A 20,067-nucleotide genomic window follows, 5' to 3' on the forward strand; every position below is an offset into this window, starting at 1 on the left:
CCCCATCCTTACGTACCACGGAGCAGCTGCTGAAGTGAGCTGGGGGTAGCGGGATGCTGCACTAAGCTGCCTGCGTAGACTTCTGCTTGAAAAAGATGAGGTGAGCAGGCAACAGTGCTGCTCGTAAGCAGACAAGTTGGCTTCAGGATGAGGTGAACAAAATGCTGGAGTCAAGGTTTTGACTCCCTGAGTCTCCTGGAGTCTTGCTACAAATCCTGTGTGTAACGTCAGGGGTTACTGACTATGCAACTGGGTCGTATTAAAGCCTTGTAGACATGAAAGTCAAAATACTCTCCAAATACTGTAGCATTCCACAAAGGCCATTTCTATACCAAACATTTATTTGCATATGTAGTTGCTATGGGTGATCCTGCGCAGAATGAAAACAAATCCCGTTCTTCATAGCACATTGTCTTTTCCCTTGTATTACAAAAACGCATTAGGGAACTCTGGCTCCCCGTGTCCAAGTCACGACGTACTTTACTCCCTTCTCTCTCCCCACTTAAAAAAATATTGACATCAGTGTAATTAATTTGTTTTCAGATAATACAACTATGTCTCCATATTGTGTCATACCTTTCCTTTGTGCTGCATGAAGACAGAAGGGCTTTCTGTTTGCACTACAGGCAGATAAGAGTGGAACACTTCAGCTAAAATTTGTAAAAGTATTTATCAGATACCCTTTCAAAAGTGAAAAGCACTTTCTAAGGTCGATCTTTCTCCCAACTACAGGCCAGTTTCTTTTCTGTAGACTTAGCATAACAAAATACAATTTAACCCACTTCATTAGTAATAGCTGGGGTAAGAGCTCTGTGGCAAAGAACTCAGATTTTTGCAGCATTGCTCACAAGAAAACCAGTGGACGATGCACAGCCGCAGCAGACAAGAACAACAATCCAGTGGCACAGGTTTTAGCCTGTGCCTCCAGAGACAGAGCTCAATTCTCTATTTCATTACAGGCTACACATGCAATAGCTTGGGCAAATCACCCCAGGGTGTCAAACCCAGAGAAGGTGACCAGTGCGACTTTAGCTGCATTTAAAGTAGCACAAACCGCTGCAGTTAAAGCAACTGAAACACCTGTTTAATCTTACTCTGGCTCAGTTTCCCGTATGTGGTCTGGGAGATAAGAGCAGGTAAAGAGGCAAAGAATCCTGGGATTCTCAGATCATATGTATATTTAGCGACGTAAAATGCACCAGAATACTGGCTGTAGCCAATTCATGCAATACAAGAGACAAATATGGCTTCCTAAACCCTGTACTACATTTACCCAGAGGTTTTCATTTATTTTTGCTTGCCCAGGAAAGTTCAAGAGCACGCCCTCTCCTAAACTGTTGTCGTTAAAACCCTAAACCGTACGCCCTGGTGCCTCAGCAGTCACCTTACTATCTGCGATGCTACAGGAATGTTGCGAAGAAAATTGCAGCGGAATAATCAGAACAAAGGAAAAGGTGAGACAGTGGCGTAACAGATAAGCGTGCACCAGATCAAAGACCCAGTGAAGAGGACAAGTCTCGCTCTCCCCAGAAACATTTCAATTCCACGACTGGCATGCTCACAGCAGATAATCTGACTCTCAGACTCTGGCAAAACTAAGGGAGTATTATTTTCACTCAAATGAAGTAATGCAAGAGAACGTAACATGGTTTCTGTCAGCATCAGCCACTCAGACTTCATCTTCATACCGCGTGATTTTTTTGCACAGATATATTTATGTTGGCCTCCTCATAGAATATCCCACTTCAAGTTTGCGTCTCAGATCCTACACGCCATATGTACAAACTGTTGTGCCAACACGCAGCGGGGCTATAAAAGATCCTGCGCCAAAACTCGTGGGACTTGCATTCACTCCTCGTTCTAAATTTCCACCGTCACTAAGCAACAGGAAGGTAGTTTCTGGGACGGCCACAAAACATGTTACAGGACTGGAAATCACTACTCCTCCTTCACCAAGATCCTGGGGGTCAAGCCTGGCACCCGGCCTGAGTGCAGGAGCCCTGGGGTGCTGGGTGCTGTGGGTAGGCAGCGGGCAGAAGCAGGGAGGTCAGTCTCAGGATGCTGCCAGAGCGGCTCTCTGGTGAACCTACTCTTGCCTCTTTATCAGCATTTTTTCTTCTATAAAATTTAGCTTCTATGGCCAAACGGGGAAAGTCTCTCTATTACTTTTTGAAATCCACAATCAAATACACAGATGGCCAAGTCTCACCTGGATGCTGGCCAGTGGTTATGCGTTTTCTCGTTGAAGGAACCATGCTGACATCCAGCCACACAGAGCCACTGTATAAAAGATCTGTTTTACTAAAAAACCCAGATGTGTTTAACTAAAAAAAAAAACAAAACAAAAAACCTTAATCACTGAAAAAGAGGATGGGAGAACCCTCTGGGGTTTGTGGTTTCACAAGCCTTGCAAGTTATTTCTGGGAATCACAAACCCCATTTGATTTTATGAATCAAATGCCCCTTAAAATTACAGCCCTCTCCTCTCCTCTTTACCTCCTCTCCTCTCCTCATTCCCAGTGGTTAAATAAAGAACAAAACAATACCATATTTAGGTTATATATATAGAAAAGGCTACATTAAGAATAAAAGGACTGTACAAGAGCAACACTGACACAAGGGCTGGATACACTCTACTCAGGAGGTGCCAGCCCACGGTATATATATCCAGTCTGATTTACATTCACGCCATCATCTCTCTGCTGCACAGTAACCACTGCGCATCCAAGAGCAGTAATATTGATGAGCTAGTCATTTTTCTCCTTTAAAACCTAAACCACCACATCTTGTGAACTTACAGAATAAGTTCCAAGAGGTGCCATGCTGTTCTTCTGGTGTTTCCACTGTAATTAATTCCAAAATCCATATTCTTGAGCGCACTATTTAATCTGCAGGTTAAGCCTTTTTGAAACATACTCGCAACACAATAAATTGTGTGTGGTTTTCCAACACAGAATATACAGAGCATTTGCCTGAACTCTTCTCACTGGACTATACTCCAGCAGGGTTTGTCTAGCTCATTTTCACACTGGACCATGTAAAACAGTGGTTTTGTTTTCTTTCCCACTATAGTCCTTGTGGCAGTTCTCAAACAGAGTGCAAGTGTGCTCAACCTCCTCTAATTTCAGTGACTTGCGCCTAGGATTTCTCCTGGAGTGGGTGAAGTTCAGGGCAAGCACAGGACCATTGCTCCAGGTAGTGAAAACAATACAGAATGAGGAAAAAAGGACAATAATAATGGAGAAGATTGGGCAGACAACCATTTTCCAGGCCAGAGTATCTCTATTGTTATATTAAATTCTCTCATCTCTGGGAATCTGCTGCGCTCTGACCTCAGCCCTTTCCGATTTTGATCTCTGTAGCAAGCAGAGAGACCCGAGGATAAGATACACACTTCTACGTCTTTAAACGGCCAAACCTTGCCGTGGATGATGGATAAAAAGTGAGTTTCAAAGTGATATGAAGCATGGGAACTTCAAAAGTAATGTTAAAGTTACAGTCTTTCAGGAAATTTTTAGAAGTGATGGCTACAGCGGTGCATATATATGCGTGTACAATATAGACATACACACAGAAATATGCACTGCGCAAGTATAGACTGACACATGAGTTAACTAGCAAAGCGCTCCCTACAGTCTTCCTCAAATTATTCAATCAATTCAATTTGAGTTTTCGTACATAAATTCCATGGGAAAAAGAAGGGGCTAAAGTAGCTGATGGTGGCCTTTTACACCAAGAGCCAGCAGGACCTGACTTATCAGCCAGAAGAGGCCCCCCCCAAGCATCCTGCCTGTTGTGGAGGTGCCCTTGACACCATCCACTTTAGGGAAACTATTCCAGTAGTCCGAGAGCCAGAGCCACTGCAGCCGCCCAGGTTCCTGGGCACGCATCTGGACCACGGGACGGAGGCATTCGCACTCTCCCCACAGCTCACCGAGTTGCTTGTAGCTGGCGCTGTATCTGTAGCACCTTCCGGCAAAACAAAAGATAAAATAAGCATTTATTTATAAAGCAGGAGCGTGGGGGTTTTTGTGGTTTTTTTTTTTAAACAAAAGAAGCTTCTTTAAGCTATGTCAGAGATGCAGAGCAGCAGTGCATGTTAATGGAATGTAACTCCACGGCCTCCCAGATAAGGGCTTTAAAGCTGACCTTTGCCAAACAGAAGGGAGTTAAAGGAAGGACGTTCAGGTCAGCCAGTGCTTTACACTGCAGCAATACCTTGGGTCCTTGATTTCCTTATGGACTGCAGTAGTGGGTTTCTGCTGAATTTTCTTTCAGTTGCTTCAGACTGATTTGCAAATCAGACTTTTGAGTTAGCTAGCTATAACAGTGCTTAAGGAAAGCAGAAAGAATAAGGATGTAACACACACGTGAATTATTATGTTATCTAGCATTGTCTGTCTTCTTTTACAGAAGTCATCCATTTAACCTTTTTATTTTTAAGCTATGGTTGGCCCATCTATTTTTCAGCCATCACATCAGTGCAGAACTCGGCACCTATAAATTATGTGAAGAAAAAGTGCTGAGCATGTGGATTTTTTTAAAAAACGTGACCCTCAAATTAAATCCTTAAATGAACAGAACCTTCCACTCATGGTAGATTGATAAAGACAACATGGGAAAACCACACCCACTCCACAAGGCTGCTACTTGCCATCAATTTTGTTCATTGCCTTATCATATGAGAAGAAACTCATGCTGATAAGGTCAAACACTATCCAAGTACAAGTTTTCATTTCCACAACATCCTTCAAAGTGCTTTCCACATTTAGCCTTCATTTAACCACTGTAAAATAAGATGATATGTCCCTATGATGAGGTATGGCGAGTGTCCATTTGCTGAGAGCAACACCAGCAGTCAGCCTGCACGGCAAGGGAAGAGAGCCATAGGTTCCCGTGAAGGTATTTTGGGGAACCAAAATCAGCTGAACCCACGGACCCACAGCCGGTTTTAGCCAAAGCACCAGGATCAATGCCCTAACTTTTGGAAAAACGGCAGGAAGATATTGTACGACCCAGCTTCCAGGACTGTTCCTGAAGAAAGTGTTAGACCCCTAGGACTTCCGTGAGTCTTCAGCGATGGGGAGGGAGGTCAAACACGTAGTATGTCTATCAACCTAGAACTTGAAAATTGAGGCTGGCGTAGATGGGGTTGGTTTTCACAGATCTCATGACTATACTTATTGCCCATCTAATAGCAATGAGGAGCCCTAAAACGGCATTGAGACTATGAAACAGCACAACAGTCCGAGGGCTGATGCATTCAAAGGGTCTCGCAGGGAGCAAGCTCCAACTTATCTTCATATTTGAAGAAATTTGCAATCAAAATATCAGAAAAATTCTATTTTAATCTCTAGAAAAACTTAAATAAATTTGTTTTTCAGACAAGAAAATTAGCAGAGCTGTACAAAATGTTCTGTTCCCCTGCGCTGAAGAGTACTGCTGCCTTTAGCCGGTAGTCCTTCAAACACTTTTCTGTGACACTTACCTACATAATGTGGGCTCACTCTTAACCACAGGCACTTCCACCAAATTTTCAGTCATTTCATAGCTACGAATTTGTTTGCCAACTTGTACAGGGAGAAGGCTATGCATGAGTGGGCTATACAATACTCCTGCATTCCACAACATGCAATTTCTCTTTGCAATTTTGCTTCACACAGCTGGACCTAACCTGCTCCTGCTATCTGTAGGGCTCTTGCACTCACGCCACTGGCAGCAGATACGAACTAGGTTCAATATGACGTACAGTGACCTCTTTTTTACTCTCATTTAGTACGAGCTCCAAGTTTAGCATTTCTTTGTCATAAGCTCCTTCCTGATTCTCTCATTTCACAGATTAAATCTGGTTAGCTCCTACAGGAATGTAAATGTTCTCCATTCAGTAAAACAGAGATCCCTCTGCACATTTCTTTCAGTATGTTTCTCTCTAATGTATAGTACAATGTGACCTCTTAGTAGACAGAGCCCACAACCTCCCAGGGTAATGAAGTGATTAAATATCTTGTTTGGTTACAAAATTATAAGGCACAATTATAAAGTCAACTATTATAGAGGACTATTAAAAAGGATATCTCACTTTTTTTTCACCTTTTCACATTCTTTGTGTTTGTACACATGCATACCAATGGGTGGAGAATGCTGAAAACAAAATGAAAATCTCAGACTAAGTCACTTTAAAGCCTATTTAATGTTTGATATGGTGCATACAGAAAACAGTGATTGTTCCCTGGATATATGGGCTTTGCAGGCAGAATAAGACAGGGCCATGTTAAGCTAGAAGAAGGGTGCTTAGCTCAGGCAGAGTGTAATACTCCTAGTCTCCAAACTAGCACTCATGACACTAGTTTGGTTTTTTCTCATGGTCTGGATGATGCTGTGTAGACATCACCTTAGAGCTCAGCCCAACACTCACTGTATTAGAAGGACCATTTGCAGTTACTTCTCCATAACTGGGCAAGGCTTTTAGCTAGTTAAGTTGTGGTCTTTTTTTTTTTTTGCAGGGGGGCAAAAAAACCCCAAAACCCTGCCAGAAAGAAAAATGGGGAAAAGGTTCCCAAATCTATTTTGTTTTAAAAAAGTGAGGCAATCCTGAGTGGCCTAGACAGTGAAATTCCAGCACAGCTCTCTGCTTTCTGTGCTTACACTGCTCTCCCGTGGGTTTCTGACCACCAAGGACATGTCGCTTAACCTTACGAATTTCAGAAACCCCAAACTAGGTGGAAGCAGACACAAAATACACATCATCTCAACTCGTTAATTAAGTCTCCAAACTGCCAGAGAGCACAACAGCCCCCACTTCCCACAGCACCATGAAGCTTTCCTCCCCAGAACACTGCAATCACAAAACGGAGCCTAAGTCCGAGCAGAGTTCCCCTTCCAAAAACAAACTCAGTAACTTCATGTCAGGTACCTTCAACAGGGAAGACAAAAACACATTTTATGATGTTCCATTAGAGGGCATCCTAGCATGTCCTTTTGTGGTCAGATGCCTTCCCTAATTTATATCCTCTGCAATACTTTGTGAACAATCTTCTATAAGGACAGTGAGGAACATTCACATCCCCAAGCTTCTGCATCCCTTCTAATTGTATTAATAGTTTCATTTTATGTTTTAGTTGTTACTGTATTTCTTTTCTAATGGTGCAGCTTCCCTCACCAGGAGAGGCAGGTTTTCAGGATTGTACCATGCACGTAAGATGTGAACAAGCTGGACACGCTATCACAGAATTAATTTCAAACTTCAGAAGAGTTGAAGATCACACTTTAAAACAATAAGGGACTATAAAAGGTGAGCAAGTTTGGTCACGTATCTTGAAACTAGAGAGGAACATAAATGTACATTCTCAAAAGCTACCAAAGACAGAAGCTCCACCGCCAAGTTACAACAACGTGGCTGCTGCTCAGACCCAGCAGCTTGGACCCTGCAGCAGGAACCAAACCCGAGCTCTAGGATACAGGGAGCTGTTGTAAAAACAGCCACTACCCCCACCCACGTACTCGATCTTTACAAACTCAGTTTTAAGACAGTTTACTAATACAGGTACAGATAGATCCAGATACAGTTTACGACCATCAGTCCCCTTAAATTCAGTAAGAAGCCCCTAGGTAGCAAAATCTACTTAGAGTGATAAATATTTTTACAGATTAGGCCGCGACATGTACAAAGATCAGTTTCTACTCATACCTGTAGGTACACTGAAATCAGTTCAAAGACTGAAGGCACCAGAGGATCTAAAGGTAATAATATTGGAAATTAAGAAGTCTAGGGTAAGAAATAGGAGTTGACATGATAACATGAAAATATATCTACAAGACAGCTAATTCAGTTATAATAAATTACCATACTATCTGACTTAAAGTGGAATGTAAAAGTGCTCCTGTCACACGAAATGAAAAATGAACTTCTGACTGCTGAAATGCAAGATTAATGAATCGACATAACAGACATGAAACAACTTACGATGATCCTGGACTTGCTGTTGGCGGGGGACCTGGAAAAGTGACAGAAGAAAAACAGCGTGATGAGTTATGGTGAGGTAGCAAGCAGGAAGCTTTTGAAAACCTTTTAAAAGATAAAAGTAACAGTCTGTCATGTTGGATGTGGTTTATGTAGTTTAACAGACAAGTTGCAGTTTCTCTGTACCGAAGACAAGACCATATCCTGTAGCAGTGATTGTCTGCAAAATGCCGTAGATGAGGACAATGAACAGGTGAGGCACTCGTCCTGCATTTCCACTGTGTCTTGGGCCATCACGGAAAAGGTCACAGCAAACCACAGGAGGCTTGTACAGGAGTTGTAACTACAACTGGGAGAAAACAGCATCATTTCCCCCTATCAATCTTCATTATTTGTCAGGGAATTCAACCTCAGCCTGATTCAGATGCATTGATCAAATTCACTGTGACCTCAGCGGGGTTTGGCTGAGGGGGTTTCGCTGTTACTGCTCTCGGTACTTGCATTTTGGCAACTACTGGAAGGGCTGAGCGGGCGCGAGTGCATGTTCACCGACACAGCACAGACTGAAGAGTCGGCTGCAGCAGATCTCAAGGAAGTTCATACTAACGAGTATTTTCTCTAGAAACCAAATTGTGAGATTTAATTTTGCTCCAGTCAGAAAAAAGAAAAATACTCTCCGTTTTCTACAGACGCTTCTACAAAAGTATCATCTTTCAGATGAAAATCTCCTAAATTTCAGATACAAGCTAAAAGACAACTGCCTTATGAGAACACCTAATGATTAATTTCATATTAGAATTTAGAAAAAGGAGGAGATTTATGAAAAAAGACTATGAAACTCATCACATACATCATTCATTGTGTGTTACTTGTCCAGTTCCTAAGAGGATTAACTAGGACTTTGCAAATATCTTCATCTCAGTGAATTACTTCCCTCTGAGTGTGGAGGTGGAAGAGAAGACACACAAAACCTGTTTCTTGTTTGGAATCTTCTCAGTCGTAAGATCAGCTTTGAAGGCAATTATCTCAATAGAAACTTTGAAGAAAAAGTGCTTATTTTACCCGACAGGTATACATATATATCACCAACATGCCCCCAATCTACACTGCAAGCTGAAATTTCTCACTTATTAGAGACAAAGAAGGTCACTGAGGCACCTGAGAATAAAATATTTTTACTCCTCTGGACTGAATCCATTCAAGTAGCATACTAATGAACATTGCCATTTAGTGACCCCTGTGTTTCAGTCCTGCTTCCAGTAGGCTTTTATATAGTAAAAGCCGCCATTACAGCTGGCAACACGGGTGTCTCAGCTGAGAGAAGAGCAAACAGGCAGGGAGGATAAACTCCCATCCCAGAGATGCTCCCAGAAATAGGCTGAATCAGAGCAGCTGATACTACTGCATCAGTGCATTCATTTTCAGCAGATAAACACGCCTTTCTCCAGAGTCGTTTTTCTAAGTAACAGTTTGAACAGCTTAAAAGGAAAAAAACTTACCAAACTTTACAAACAGCACACCGGTTGTAGAAACAGTCTTTCTGCCGTTAGTCGCAACGCACTGGAAGTAGCCGGTATCTGTAGTGTCAAGGTTCCTTATTCGCAGTCGAGACCCATAGCTTGTGGCACGGAAGGAGATCCTCCGGGGTTCTTGGACAACTGGCGCGTCGTTTTTCAGCCAACGGACCGTCGGAGGAGGATTGCCAGAGACTTTACAGTGCAGCTCTGCAGTCTGGCCAAGGGTGGTAGTTATGTTATTCATAGGTTCATCAAGCGTCAAGAAGTAATCTGTCACGTAGAAAGAAAAAAAGGGTGAATAAGGAACTCCAGCTCAGGAAATGTCATTTTAAAGAGAGCTCACGCTTGTCTTTGAAAGGGAAACAAAGGAAGTGGCTATCAGGTTTAGTAGAAAATTATAATACTTGTTAATTGATGTTTCAGGGCACACAATATGTCTCATATAGTTTTGCATGGTAATAAAAGGAAGAAATTTTGGAATTTCCATTGCACTATAGTAATGCTGTATTTCTTGAAAACTTCTCTTCCTTCATACAGCCACAGATTCTCTCTACTTTCTCAACTTCATCTTATTTGGCTTCATTCAACACAGAAAAAGAAGGTAACATTGCTTTTCTTTTTTTCTTTTATTTTTCGTTTTTGCTAACCAATAAACGTGAAAAACGTATATCAGAAACCTAGCTGCTCATTTTGATGCCTCTGCAGAGCTGCCCCTGCTCATGTTAGGACCCACAGAATATAGGAATATATGAAATGAATCACTCGGAAGTGAAGATTTTAGAGCCATTTTTAATTGATTTGCAGAGCAGCGTAGACAGTATGTCGTCAAGGATTTTGTAAGCACTAACTGCATAGATGAGGAGTAAGGATCATATCTAGGAGATGGAGACTTTTTTCTCACTCAGTATTTCCCTTGCTAAGAGTACTGAAGTTTATCTGAAATAGGTCTCATGACAGGTGCAAACAGAAGCTCAAGAATTCTTTTGTTAAGATAGAGAATGTAAAATCAAAATTTAGCAAAATTAATCTCTTCTAATCCATTCTTGAGCACTGCCTTCTCCTGTCAAGTGCTATTTCATTCTGCATCGTTCAGGAAGGGGACTATTTCTAGTTAACTGTATTCAACATTGAATTAAATCCTTTAAAAGCAGAGAGCGAGATGGATTGGGTACAGGGAATGGAAGACGCAGGCTTTCATCTCCGTGTCACAGGTTCAAATCTAACAGTGGTCATTACTGGCCAAACCCCATTATCATCTGCTGGCTGTCTCAGCAGGGCAGCCAAGGAATGAGAACTCCGGAGGCTGTACTCCGCTCCTGCGCTCTCCGAGTCAACCCGGGAGGTCAAGAAAAGCCTATCGGTACGTAAACTTGTGCTATGCTGCTTATGCTCCACTGTTCTCAGGTACATCTACTGTTAACTCCAGCAATAAGCCTGCCTAATAGTATGAAAAAAATCTCTAGCACGTATAAAACCAGCTTAGCCACCTAACTTGCCTAACTAATTCACTTCCCTAATTATTTACTTTAATCATGTCTTCGCTATCTACTCCGTTCATTACGTTCTGAGTATAGCAATATCTCTTTCCTTTGTATTTAACCTGTTTAACATGTAAGCTCTTACCCTGTATTTGCATGGCACTTTATACAAGGCGTCCCTGTTCTCATTTGGTCTTGAGGAGCCATTAGGATTAACGTTTAGCACAAAAGCACTGCCCACACACGTATTTTTTTTTCACTGATTGAGTAGCCTTTTAACGTGCAGGTATGAAACTGTGCAAAATAGGGCTGTTACCTATGCTCCCATGGATCTAATTAGTTAGGAGATCTATGTATGGGGTAAAAAGGGCAGAGATCCCAGCCTTTGGTGAAGGCAGAAAACAGGGTCCGGTGCCAGGGTGTCAGACTGGCCTTTCAGCTCTCCAGAACCATTTCTGCATGCTGCATTGCAAGACTAGAAATGTTTCTGACTTGCTATCTTAATAACCTCTCTGGGAAGCACAATCTAAGTCAGCACACGTATTCTTGGGTTCTCTCCATGATCTGGGTTTAATAAAATTGCACTAATAGCATGGAACTGGATAACCGCATTTAATTATCCAATGTAACATTTCTATACCACAGTCAGTTGTATAATTCCTGATAACATTTCAAAGACTGTTTCAGACATCTACGGTATAACACAGTCAGAAAACAGAATGGCCTCAGTCCTGTGATGGTCTTGCTGACAAATACCACAGTAAATAAAATATTTTAAAGGTCCTATGGTATACAGCAGTGGCAAATAAAGGAGTAAGGATGTAGGGCAGGTTTCCAAAGGCTGGAGAAGGATTTTAAAGTATCACTAGCAACAGTAAGTCAGTGAAAAAGCATGGCTGTAACGCAAGAGCTATGGTGCAACTTGTCTATTGGTACAAACAGAAATAGCCGCTCAGCACCAGGCGCTTCTGACTCCTCTAAGTGTTCTCCACCTTCCTCCATGAACTACTAAAAAACACTAAAGCAAAATGTATCTGGTAAACTTAGCTTAGCTTAGTCCTCAAATCCATGAATTTGGCATCCAAATCATAAATCAGATCAAGCAGATCACCTGAGATGAGATTTAAACAGGGCAGGTTTCAAGCAAATGCAAGCTTCATTCGTGAGAAGACATTTCTTACAGACAAAGCAGTTCTGTAATTGAAAATGAGATTAATGTCTAACAGTGCTTCCAAAAAACCTTGGACTGTTACTGAGGCATAAAAATTATGAGCATTCCTTGCCTGGCATGCACAAAAGCCATCCATTGCTGTCCTTGCCCAGCATGGAGCAGCCAAAGAGAAGCCCAATTTTACTTTTAATACTTGTGTCTAACTCTCACCTACCAAACCCCATCAAATCTCCAAAGCTACTGCCACCACCCTCTCCCTTTAAGAACAACTACGCAAAGAACATATAAAATAGTTCCTGCCTGTGACCAGGTTTCTGTCCAGGTCACCCCCCACCCCCGCCGTCGGCCACTTTCTGGTGCCATCAGCGTTAACATCTCCTCCTTCTGGGACCAAAGGCCAAGAAAAACGGGAGTAAAACCTCCTTTTGTGCTTTCGGCAGGAGGCGAACAGGGCCGATGAAACGGGCATGGGCCTGCTGCTTGCACACACGACGAAGACGCTGTGTCGCATAGCCACGGTCTCACAACACGCCGTATTTTCCCATGTTTCATTTGACAGCCTCCCTGCCATCAGCGAGCTCCCCAGATGCCCAGAGTTGAGTCCCTCTGACCTAAAGAATAATTTCTTAGAAACACGGTGGTTCTTATGTACAAAATAACTACTGCGCTTCTTAGAATTAAACAGTCTAGTGGCACTGGCCATTGGAAATTCTGAGTTTTAATCCTGGCTCTGAGTAGTCTTGGGTGAATCACTTCAGTTGTGATTTTTAGAAGAGCCAAAGGGAAGTAGACACCCAAAGCCAATCAAAAGCTCACATGGGATTTGTGCAACTAAGTCCTTTTAAAAACAGCCTTAAACCTTTTGGCTCAATCTCTCCAGCTATAAAGTGAGGATAATAATCCCTCTTACATCATGGGGAGGCTGCTATGTACATTAATGAGATAATGCTCGTAAAGCACTTTGAAGGTGAAAAGTGCTACGCTGGGGTAAGCACTGTTGTTATATTTTAAGTTAAATCTCAGGGTTTCAAGAACATAACAAAAGCCGGTCCATATTTTAGAGTAGCACTCTATAAAAACATTTTGGAAACATTTTAATTTACAGAACTATGGGAGAATGGCCTGAAAAAGTTCTAAATAAAATTTAGCCCACCTATAATTTAATAATAGTCAAACCGATTTTTTTTTAATTTGTAAAAACAATTTACTGCTGGGTCTAGACCCTGAATGCCAAGTTTCAGCCCACAGAGATTTTTTTTTTTAATGGCTGAGTTATAAACCCTTGAAAAATGCTGACAGCCCCTTTACTATAGCAGCACTAGCGGGTGCCCTATAATGAACTTTTAAATGACTTGAGATAATATCTGGAAAGCCAAGCCTGAAATATATTTCTGGTTTTGAGCCGTTGCCAATGCAAACACAACACATCATAAGTCATCTTCATGATTCTAAGCGCATAAATTGGAGACACTGCATATAAAATCCAAATATTAGGTATCCTTCATGGCCAAGCTTTTTGCTGGTTTGATGTTACAGAATAGCAACAGCTGTGCAAGGACAAAATGCAGTGCGTTGCGTGTCTCAAAAGAAGAAAAGTGTGTGTGTTTCCACAGCTCTGTCTTGACATTGTTAAATAGGAGTCTGCCCGGTCGTAATAAATCCTGAAGTATTCTACTACTTTTAAGTGGAACCCAGGTGGCTTTCAAAATAAGAGCTCGTCCTTTCTGGCCAAGGAATGTTAATCTCCTCTGTGACCACATGGTTACTCTATCTTAAATTACCAAAGACACATCTTAGAGCAGTAACACCCTCTTTGCTTGGAGGAGGATTTTGCTGGCCACAGTGAGACCTTTTTCCCCCCAAGCACTGTGTGTGCTATGTGTTTCTGATTTCACTAGGTGTTTAAAGCACGACGGGGATGCAGGATTAGACCCTGAAATGTTCATTTTATGAGAAGAATTGTTTCATTTATCCTTTCCTTTATGCCCTTCTGATCTTTCGGAATATTCAAAGAAAAGCTAAAATTAAAGTCTCCATTCAAGCTGTCGCAAGCCTGAAAACAGCTTTAATCCAGGTGCAACAGAGAGGCCGGTGTACCAAGTTACTTCCCATTATAGATGTGTAACAACACACTTCTCTGGAAGGGAACATCTCCAAACCTTTTCTCAAGCAAACCTGCAGCTGTGGGGACACCATTTCCAGCTGCTAGACTAGAGAATAATTCTAATTCTGGATTTGAAAGTTCAAATCTGCATTGCAGCACGTAAAGCAACCACCTGACCCGGCTGGAGTCAGGCAGCTGGGACACCCATCTTACAGACTGCTTATTGCATTTATCTTTTTGCACCAAAAGGTTTAGCAGCTCACCAGTTCTCTGTCATAATGCACATTGGCAAGAAGAAATGCAAAAAGTGTCTCAGTCAGTGGCTGCAAGACAGAAACATTTAGTGATTGGTAACTTGAAGAGTTGATAACCTTTGTCTAAAGAGAAAGAGCCTGTCAAGCACATCAGAGGGTCTGACACGGTCTGTCTGATTTAACATACTAGTCTGGAAAGAAGCATTTTCATTCCTTCAGAGCTTTCGATTATCCACATTAGTCCAGGCTGATGCTACACTTGGACGTGCCCCGTACTCACAGGTATCAGTACCACCATTCGGACCTTTGGAAATTTTCTCTGTGGAATTGATCTCTTTGAGGAAAGTCAACAACGCAGAGCCCACCCAGCCTGAAGACGCTGGAGGGGTTTGCTGGTTGTTCCGTATGTTCAATTGATGTGAGTTTTAAGCTAAAGAAGGAACCAGCAGGATTTCTGACAGAAGTGTGGCCGTAGACAGAGCACATGCTTCTCAGTTGGAAAAAGGATTAACCATTGATTGCTTGATCTGCCCATAACTCACAAAAGAAGACAACTCCTGGCAGGTCCGATCTGTGGGTCTGACCAACACCCCCTTGTTATTAAAAAGCGCAAAAGGAAGACTCCCGGCTGGAATTTCACTTATTTTAAAAGAATAAAAGTAGAGGAATGACAGTGGGAGGAAAGGGATACCGCACTCAGCCCATGATTTGGCAACCCATATGAAGAATATCAGAGTTAAATAAGTCCAGGCAATCAAGTGGAAATATTCAATGTCAACTGTCTTGGGACAAAAGGCAATACTCTACTGCCTTTGCTTGCCCAGCTTATTTTCAAACGAGTTCCTTCAGCAATGTGTATGTGCAAGACTCAATTTGGGATACAGGGTGCAGCTGTGTGTTGGGCTTTCTCTTCCCCGACACTATGTAGAGGGTTCAGTGCCACCCAAGGATAATTTACTGAACTGAAACAGGCTGACCACTGCCTGAAGCTTTACAGCTCTTCAGATGTCCATGTGGGACATTCTCTGTATTTGGGATTCTCAGAATTAATTGCTACTCTCTAATAATTAGCAGCTTAGAGATTGCCCTGGGCCACAGGGGAGGGAGGGCTTTGAAGGGAAACCAGAGCACAGATGCCAGCGGACTTCCAAAAAATTATCTGGGGCTGAGCAGCTGAATCCCACTGCTTTTGGATAGGAACTGGACAACTCACTGCCCTTCATGCCTATGTGAATTCTTAATATGCATTTGACAGTTCGCATCTGCCTCTCCTCTTATGAGTCAACTTTCAGGTTTAAGGACAGATGTCTTGGTGATAGCTTTGACGCTACAATCTGGCAAGGGGAAACGAAGCTTTTCTTTACTCAGGAACCCATTTTATAGCACAAGTAGGAAGCCTCTAAACTTTATCACAAAAAAAGTGATTTGGAATAGGTAAACAAATGTCCACATCCAGCTATAAACCCAACTACTGAAAACCATCAAGGGATTTTGTTGTCACTTTAGAAGCGGCTCTGCAGTAAAGAGCCATGTACAAAACTCAAGCTATTAAAGGAAGGGTGTATAGAAAGGTATGTGCCTTAAGATTAATGCTGTAGAGTCAAAGAAAAGCTGTTATTTTTGACATTTTGACATAGCATCACTTTAGGATCTGGTTCTTATTAGCCCTTTCTGTGCCTTTTAAAGGCCTATTTTTTTTTTAAACCAAAAATGTCAGGAAATTTGGAACAGAAACTTACAATAAAACACGTCCCTTGACCCTCTGATCTATCAATCTTTCAAATAAACAAAGATAGCTGGATGAGCCAGGAAAAGGTTATTATATATAGTTACCTTATGTATAATGGTCAGATATTTGCTGCACACAGTGAGGTTATACAAAAAAATCCAATGTAAGCGAAGCATTTTCTGAAAGATTTTTGCCATGAATGCCCAGCGTTACTCAGGGTGGTTTCTTTTTCAAGTTGTGTTCTGTGACCTTCAAATTTCACACCCTGTATTATTTATAAATGAAACATTCAAGAAACACAAATTCTCAAATAAAAACGTACACTCTGTCAGTGGAAAAGCAAACAAAAGGAGCTAATGTACTGTGGCTAAAAAAATTTTCAAACAAAGTAGCAGTAATTTACTGCCTCGCTACTAACAGGACCCCACAAATAGAATCAGAATCCTGAGCCCCATCAGGGGAGCTTGATTTACCAAATATCCCCCAGATAATAAAGGAAAATAAAAAGGTAAATTGTGCATGAATGTGAAAGCTGTAATTCTTCCCCTTTCACCACGTGTATCAAATTCACGTCCAGTGATTTCAAAAGAAAATCTGGAAATCTCTAAAGAACTGGGGCTGAAGTTAGGAGGCCTCAATCCACTTGGTTTTCTTCACGTTTGGTTTTGTTTATGTTTTTTAAGATGTAGTTTGCCTAGGAGTCAAATTCTCCCTGGGACATCAGAAAGATTTTCCCTATGAGAACTCATAGCCAGGTCAACTCCCTGCCTGGAAAGAGCTACCAAGGCGACAACTTTAGCCTGGATTCATCAATAAGGACAACAAGGCTTGCTTCTCCCCTCGGGAAGCCTCCAGACCCAAAGGGTCCACCAGCAGTGTGTACCCACCGGGATGTCCTGCAGCCCCTTCTGTGCTCCGTGGCCTCCTCTTGTGCGGTAGCTGCCGTGCAACCCACCCTGCCGGAGGATGCTCTGCCCACACAAGGATCTCCAAGAAGTTAATGACACGCAGTCTCACGCACAGGGTAGTGGAGCAAATACTGCAGTTCTCCCATCCTCTGTTTTGGCCTTCCCCAGTAGTTTTCTGCTCTGGATCCCCAGACCTTCCCAGGCTTGCTATAGGTGATCCTTGTATTGATACGCCTTTGAATACTTAAGGATAAATCCCAGCTTAACCTTAAACCACTGAGTAACTTGGGGTGCATTTTGTAAAATCTTGACTCTTGCTGCCAAGCTCTCTGCAGAATGTTTGCTTTCCATATAACACCTGGAGCACCACGAGACTGCCAAGTGCTGCTGCAGCAGTGACCGCAAGGTCTGTGCCACACAGAGAGGCTGTGAGCAGTGGGGAGCTCAAAGCCCGCACTTGGGACCATGGACGTCTGGAAATGAAAAAGGTTCCCAAGACCTGACTCATTCTAATGTTTTGTATTTGCTTGCCAAAGCAGATAAGCCATGAAACGGGAAAGGAAAAAAAGGCAGTATCTGCAAAAACTCACACTAATAGGTTTTCTTTGGAAACTGAAGGACCAAGTGAAGAGCTCCTGGGAAGAGGAGGTACTGGCAATGAGATAACATGCTGCACCCCAGCACCAGTGTCCTCAGCTCCGGCTCAACCGTGGCCAGGACGCATCCCCGCGCGTGGTCAGGGAGCTGCCACGGTGAAACGGGCTCCTGAGGAGGCTGCAGGTGGGCATGAGGGGACCGGGAGGACGTGATCGTGCGAAGCTGCAGTGACGGCATCATTCTCTTATCAATCCTGTAGAGTGAACGTCCACTGAAGTTGAATCCTGCTCACAGTTAAAAGAAAATAATATTTCAAAGCTGACTCTTTCTTGGCAAAGGCTCCAATATTATCTTTGCCTAAGGATGAAGAGTTCCCAAGCAATTCCTCTACTGTATCAGACGTAAATAGGCTCTCATTCAAGTTCAGGCCTATCTATTTCTTTGTAAATAAACCAACATCTGACAGAAGGAAAAGCCTACCCTTCCACAATCGTTTTTGTGGAAGAGAAGCAGCTGAATGAAGGGCTCTTCACTGTTTTAAATAAGGATCAGGGGAAAAGAAGAATTCAAGGTAAATTGGAAGCTTTCTCAAGGAGCTGGAGCAGGAGCTTTTCCCCTGGTGAAAGGGGAGAGAGGGAAAGCAATGCACAGGCAGGAGACATGAGAAACCAGAGTGCCTTAAACAACAGAAGAAATAAAGATTAAAAAATGCTCGGGGCCGCCTGTCTTGCTCCCTCACCTGCTGGCACCCCCCAAAAGAGCCGCATTAAAGAACAGAGCGTGGACCCTAAAAGTCAGCACCAGGGCAGAGCATCCTCGTGAATTCCACTTACTCCCCACTTCATCTTGGCCTTTTTGTTTTGCCTCAGATATCACCTATTGCCACAGCTGATGTCAAACAATTTCTGGATAAGGAAATTGCTTTAAGCTGCCAAAAGTGAACGGCCATGCCGTGGCAAGCGTCAGGAGTGGTTACAAAGCCTGGTGCAATGGGGCCATGTAGGAGCACACACGGAGGGGGACTTCTCCGAGCCTGGCAAAGCGCTGAGCTGTGGTCCCCGCTGGACATCTCCCACCCGCTGGGCAGCTCCAGGCTCCCCCAGCCCGAGGGAAATCTCAACCAGCAACTTGGGGATGAAAGGCTTCGCATCCTGCCACTGACCCCCGGAGATGGGCCTTTTCCTACCGCCAGAGCCCCCTTTTTCCCCTGAAGTTCACTTCTTTCTCCTTATATAATTAAACAGTTATTGGATCACATTTTCATTTCTCTTTTTCCCTCGTGGCATTCCCTCTGCATGCCATGATTTACCAGTCGGAAAAGGGAGAGAAATGCTCATAGCTAAATTTCCCCTGTTTTAAAAGTGATTATTTTTTATTTTTTATGCACAGTTTGTTTGTTTTTTTAAGGTTTTGGTGAGAAACCACCTCCTCCCTCCCATCAATCGTTGCTTTCAACAGCTCTTCACGGGTGGCTGCATCTCTTTTAAATTCATTTCCTGTTAAAAAGAATAAACAGGCAACTGTTTAATGCTGTCGATTTAGCTTATTTAATAGAAATTGAAACCTGAATAGGGCTCAGTTGTAAGATAATCACTGCAGAACTCACCGAGCTAGGGAAAGCACCATATTAAGTAATTACTTCAAAATGCAGAATATTGTTTAGCAAGACTACGAGCTATTCCTCCTTTCCAAACACAGGAGACGTATTTGAGGAAGACATGCTCATTTCCACAAGGCAGCAGGTAGAGTTAGAGCCACTTAATGCAGACAGCCATTTAATTGGGAAATTTGGCTAGAAACCACTTTCATGTGGTGAACTTAATAGGCTTTAAAATGAGTTTACTGGGACGCCTGTGTGACCTCATGACTGACTGACTGCAGCAAAGACAAGTGGATGTTGATTTCTTGAGATGCTTGTTTGCAAAAGAAATGGAAACTAAGTGCACGCCTAATTTTCTCCTCTGAGGTTTCAACCCACCAAGTCAGCATCGCTGCAGCGTATTTGGCTTTATACAAGCGAGAGTTTCAAAGACTTTTAGTAGAACCAGCAGCTCCCACATTAAAGACCCTGCTTCTCTCTTAGACAAGACAAAACATGTGCACTTTGCTTTGCTTGTGGGCACACTGGGAGAATCCGCCCCTCTGACTAAGCTTTTTAGGCAGCAAATGCATTTTAATCACATATGTAAATCCGTGTTTAGGTGTGTAAGCTTACAGCAGTCTAAATGCTAATCAGCTCGAGTAAAGGGGCCGGTAATCCCCCAGGAATGCAGGATTCAGCCCAACAAGTGGTAATTGCCACATTCCAGGTGGATTAGAAGCCTGTAACTTCATTTTACCTGTTTCTGA

At 42.7% G+C, this 20,067-nt stretch overlaps 1 protein-coding gene across 2 annotated transcripts in view; it reads right to left on the reverse strand.

Annotated features, from left to right (window-relative positions):
- Positions 1–20,067, reverse strand: part of ROR1 (receptor tyrosine kinase like orphan receptor 1) — a 170,961-nt gene that overhangs the window by 32,937 nt on the left and 117,957 nt on the right. For both annotated transcript variants that reach the window (XM_049809422.1, XM_049809421.1), the window contains 2 exons: positions 9,460–9,747; positions 7,964–7,994 (listed from right to left, as the gene is read on the reverse strand). In XM_049809422.1, the coding sequence (XP_049665379.1) occupies positions 7,964–7,994; positions 9,460–9,747 (319 nt within the window). The remainder of the gene's footprint in view (positions 1–7,963; positions 7,995–9,459; positions 9,748–20,067) is intronic.

This window comes from Accipiter gentilis, chromosome 8, assembly GCF_929443795.1.
Source record: "Accipiter gentilis chromosome 8, bAccGen1.1, whole genome shotgun sequence".
In the NCBI taxonomy this organism is placed as follows: Eukaryota; Metazoa; Chordata; class Aves; order Accipitriformes; family Accipitridae; genus Astur; species Astur gentilis.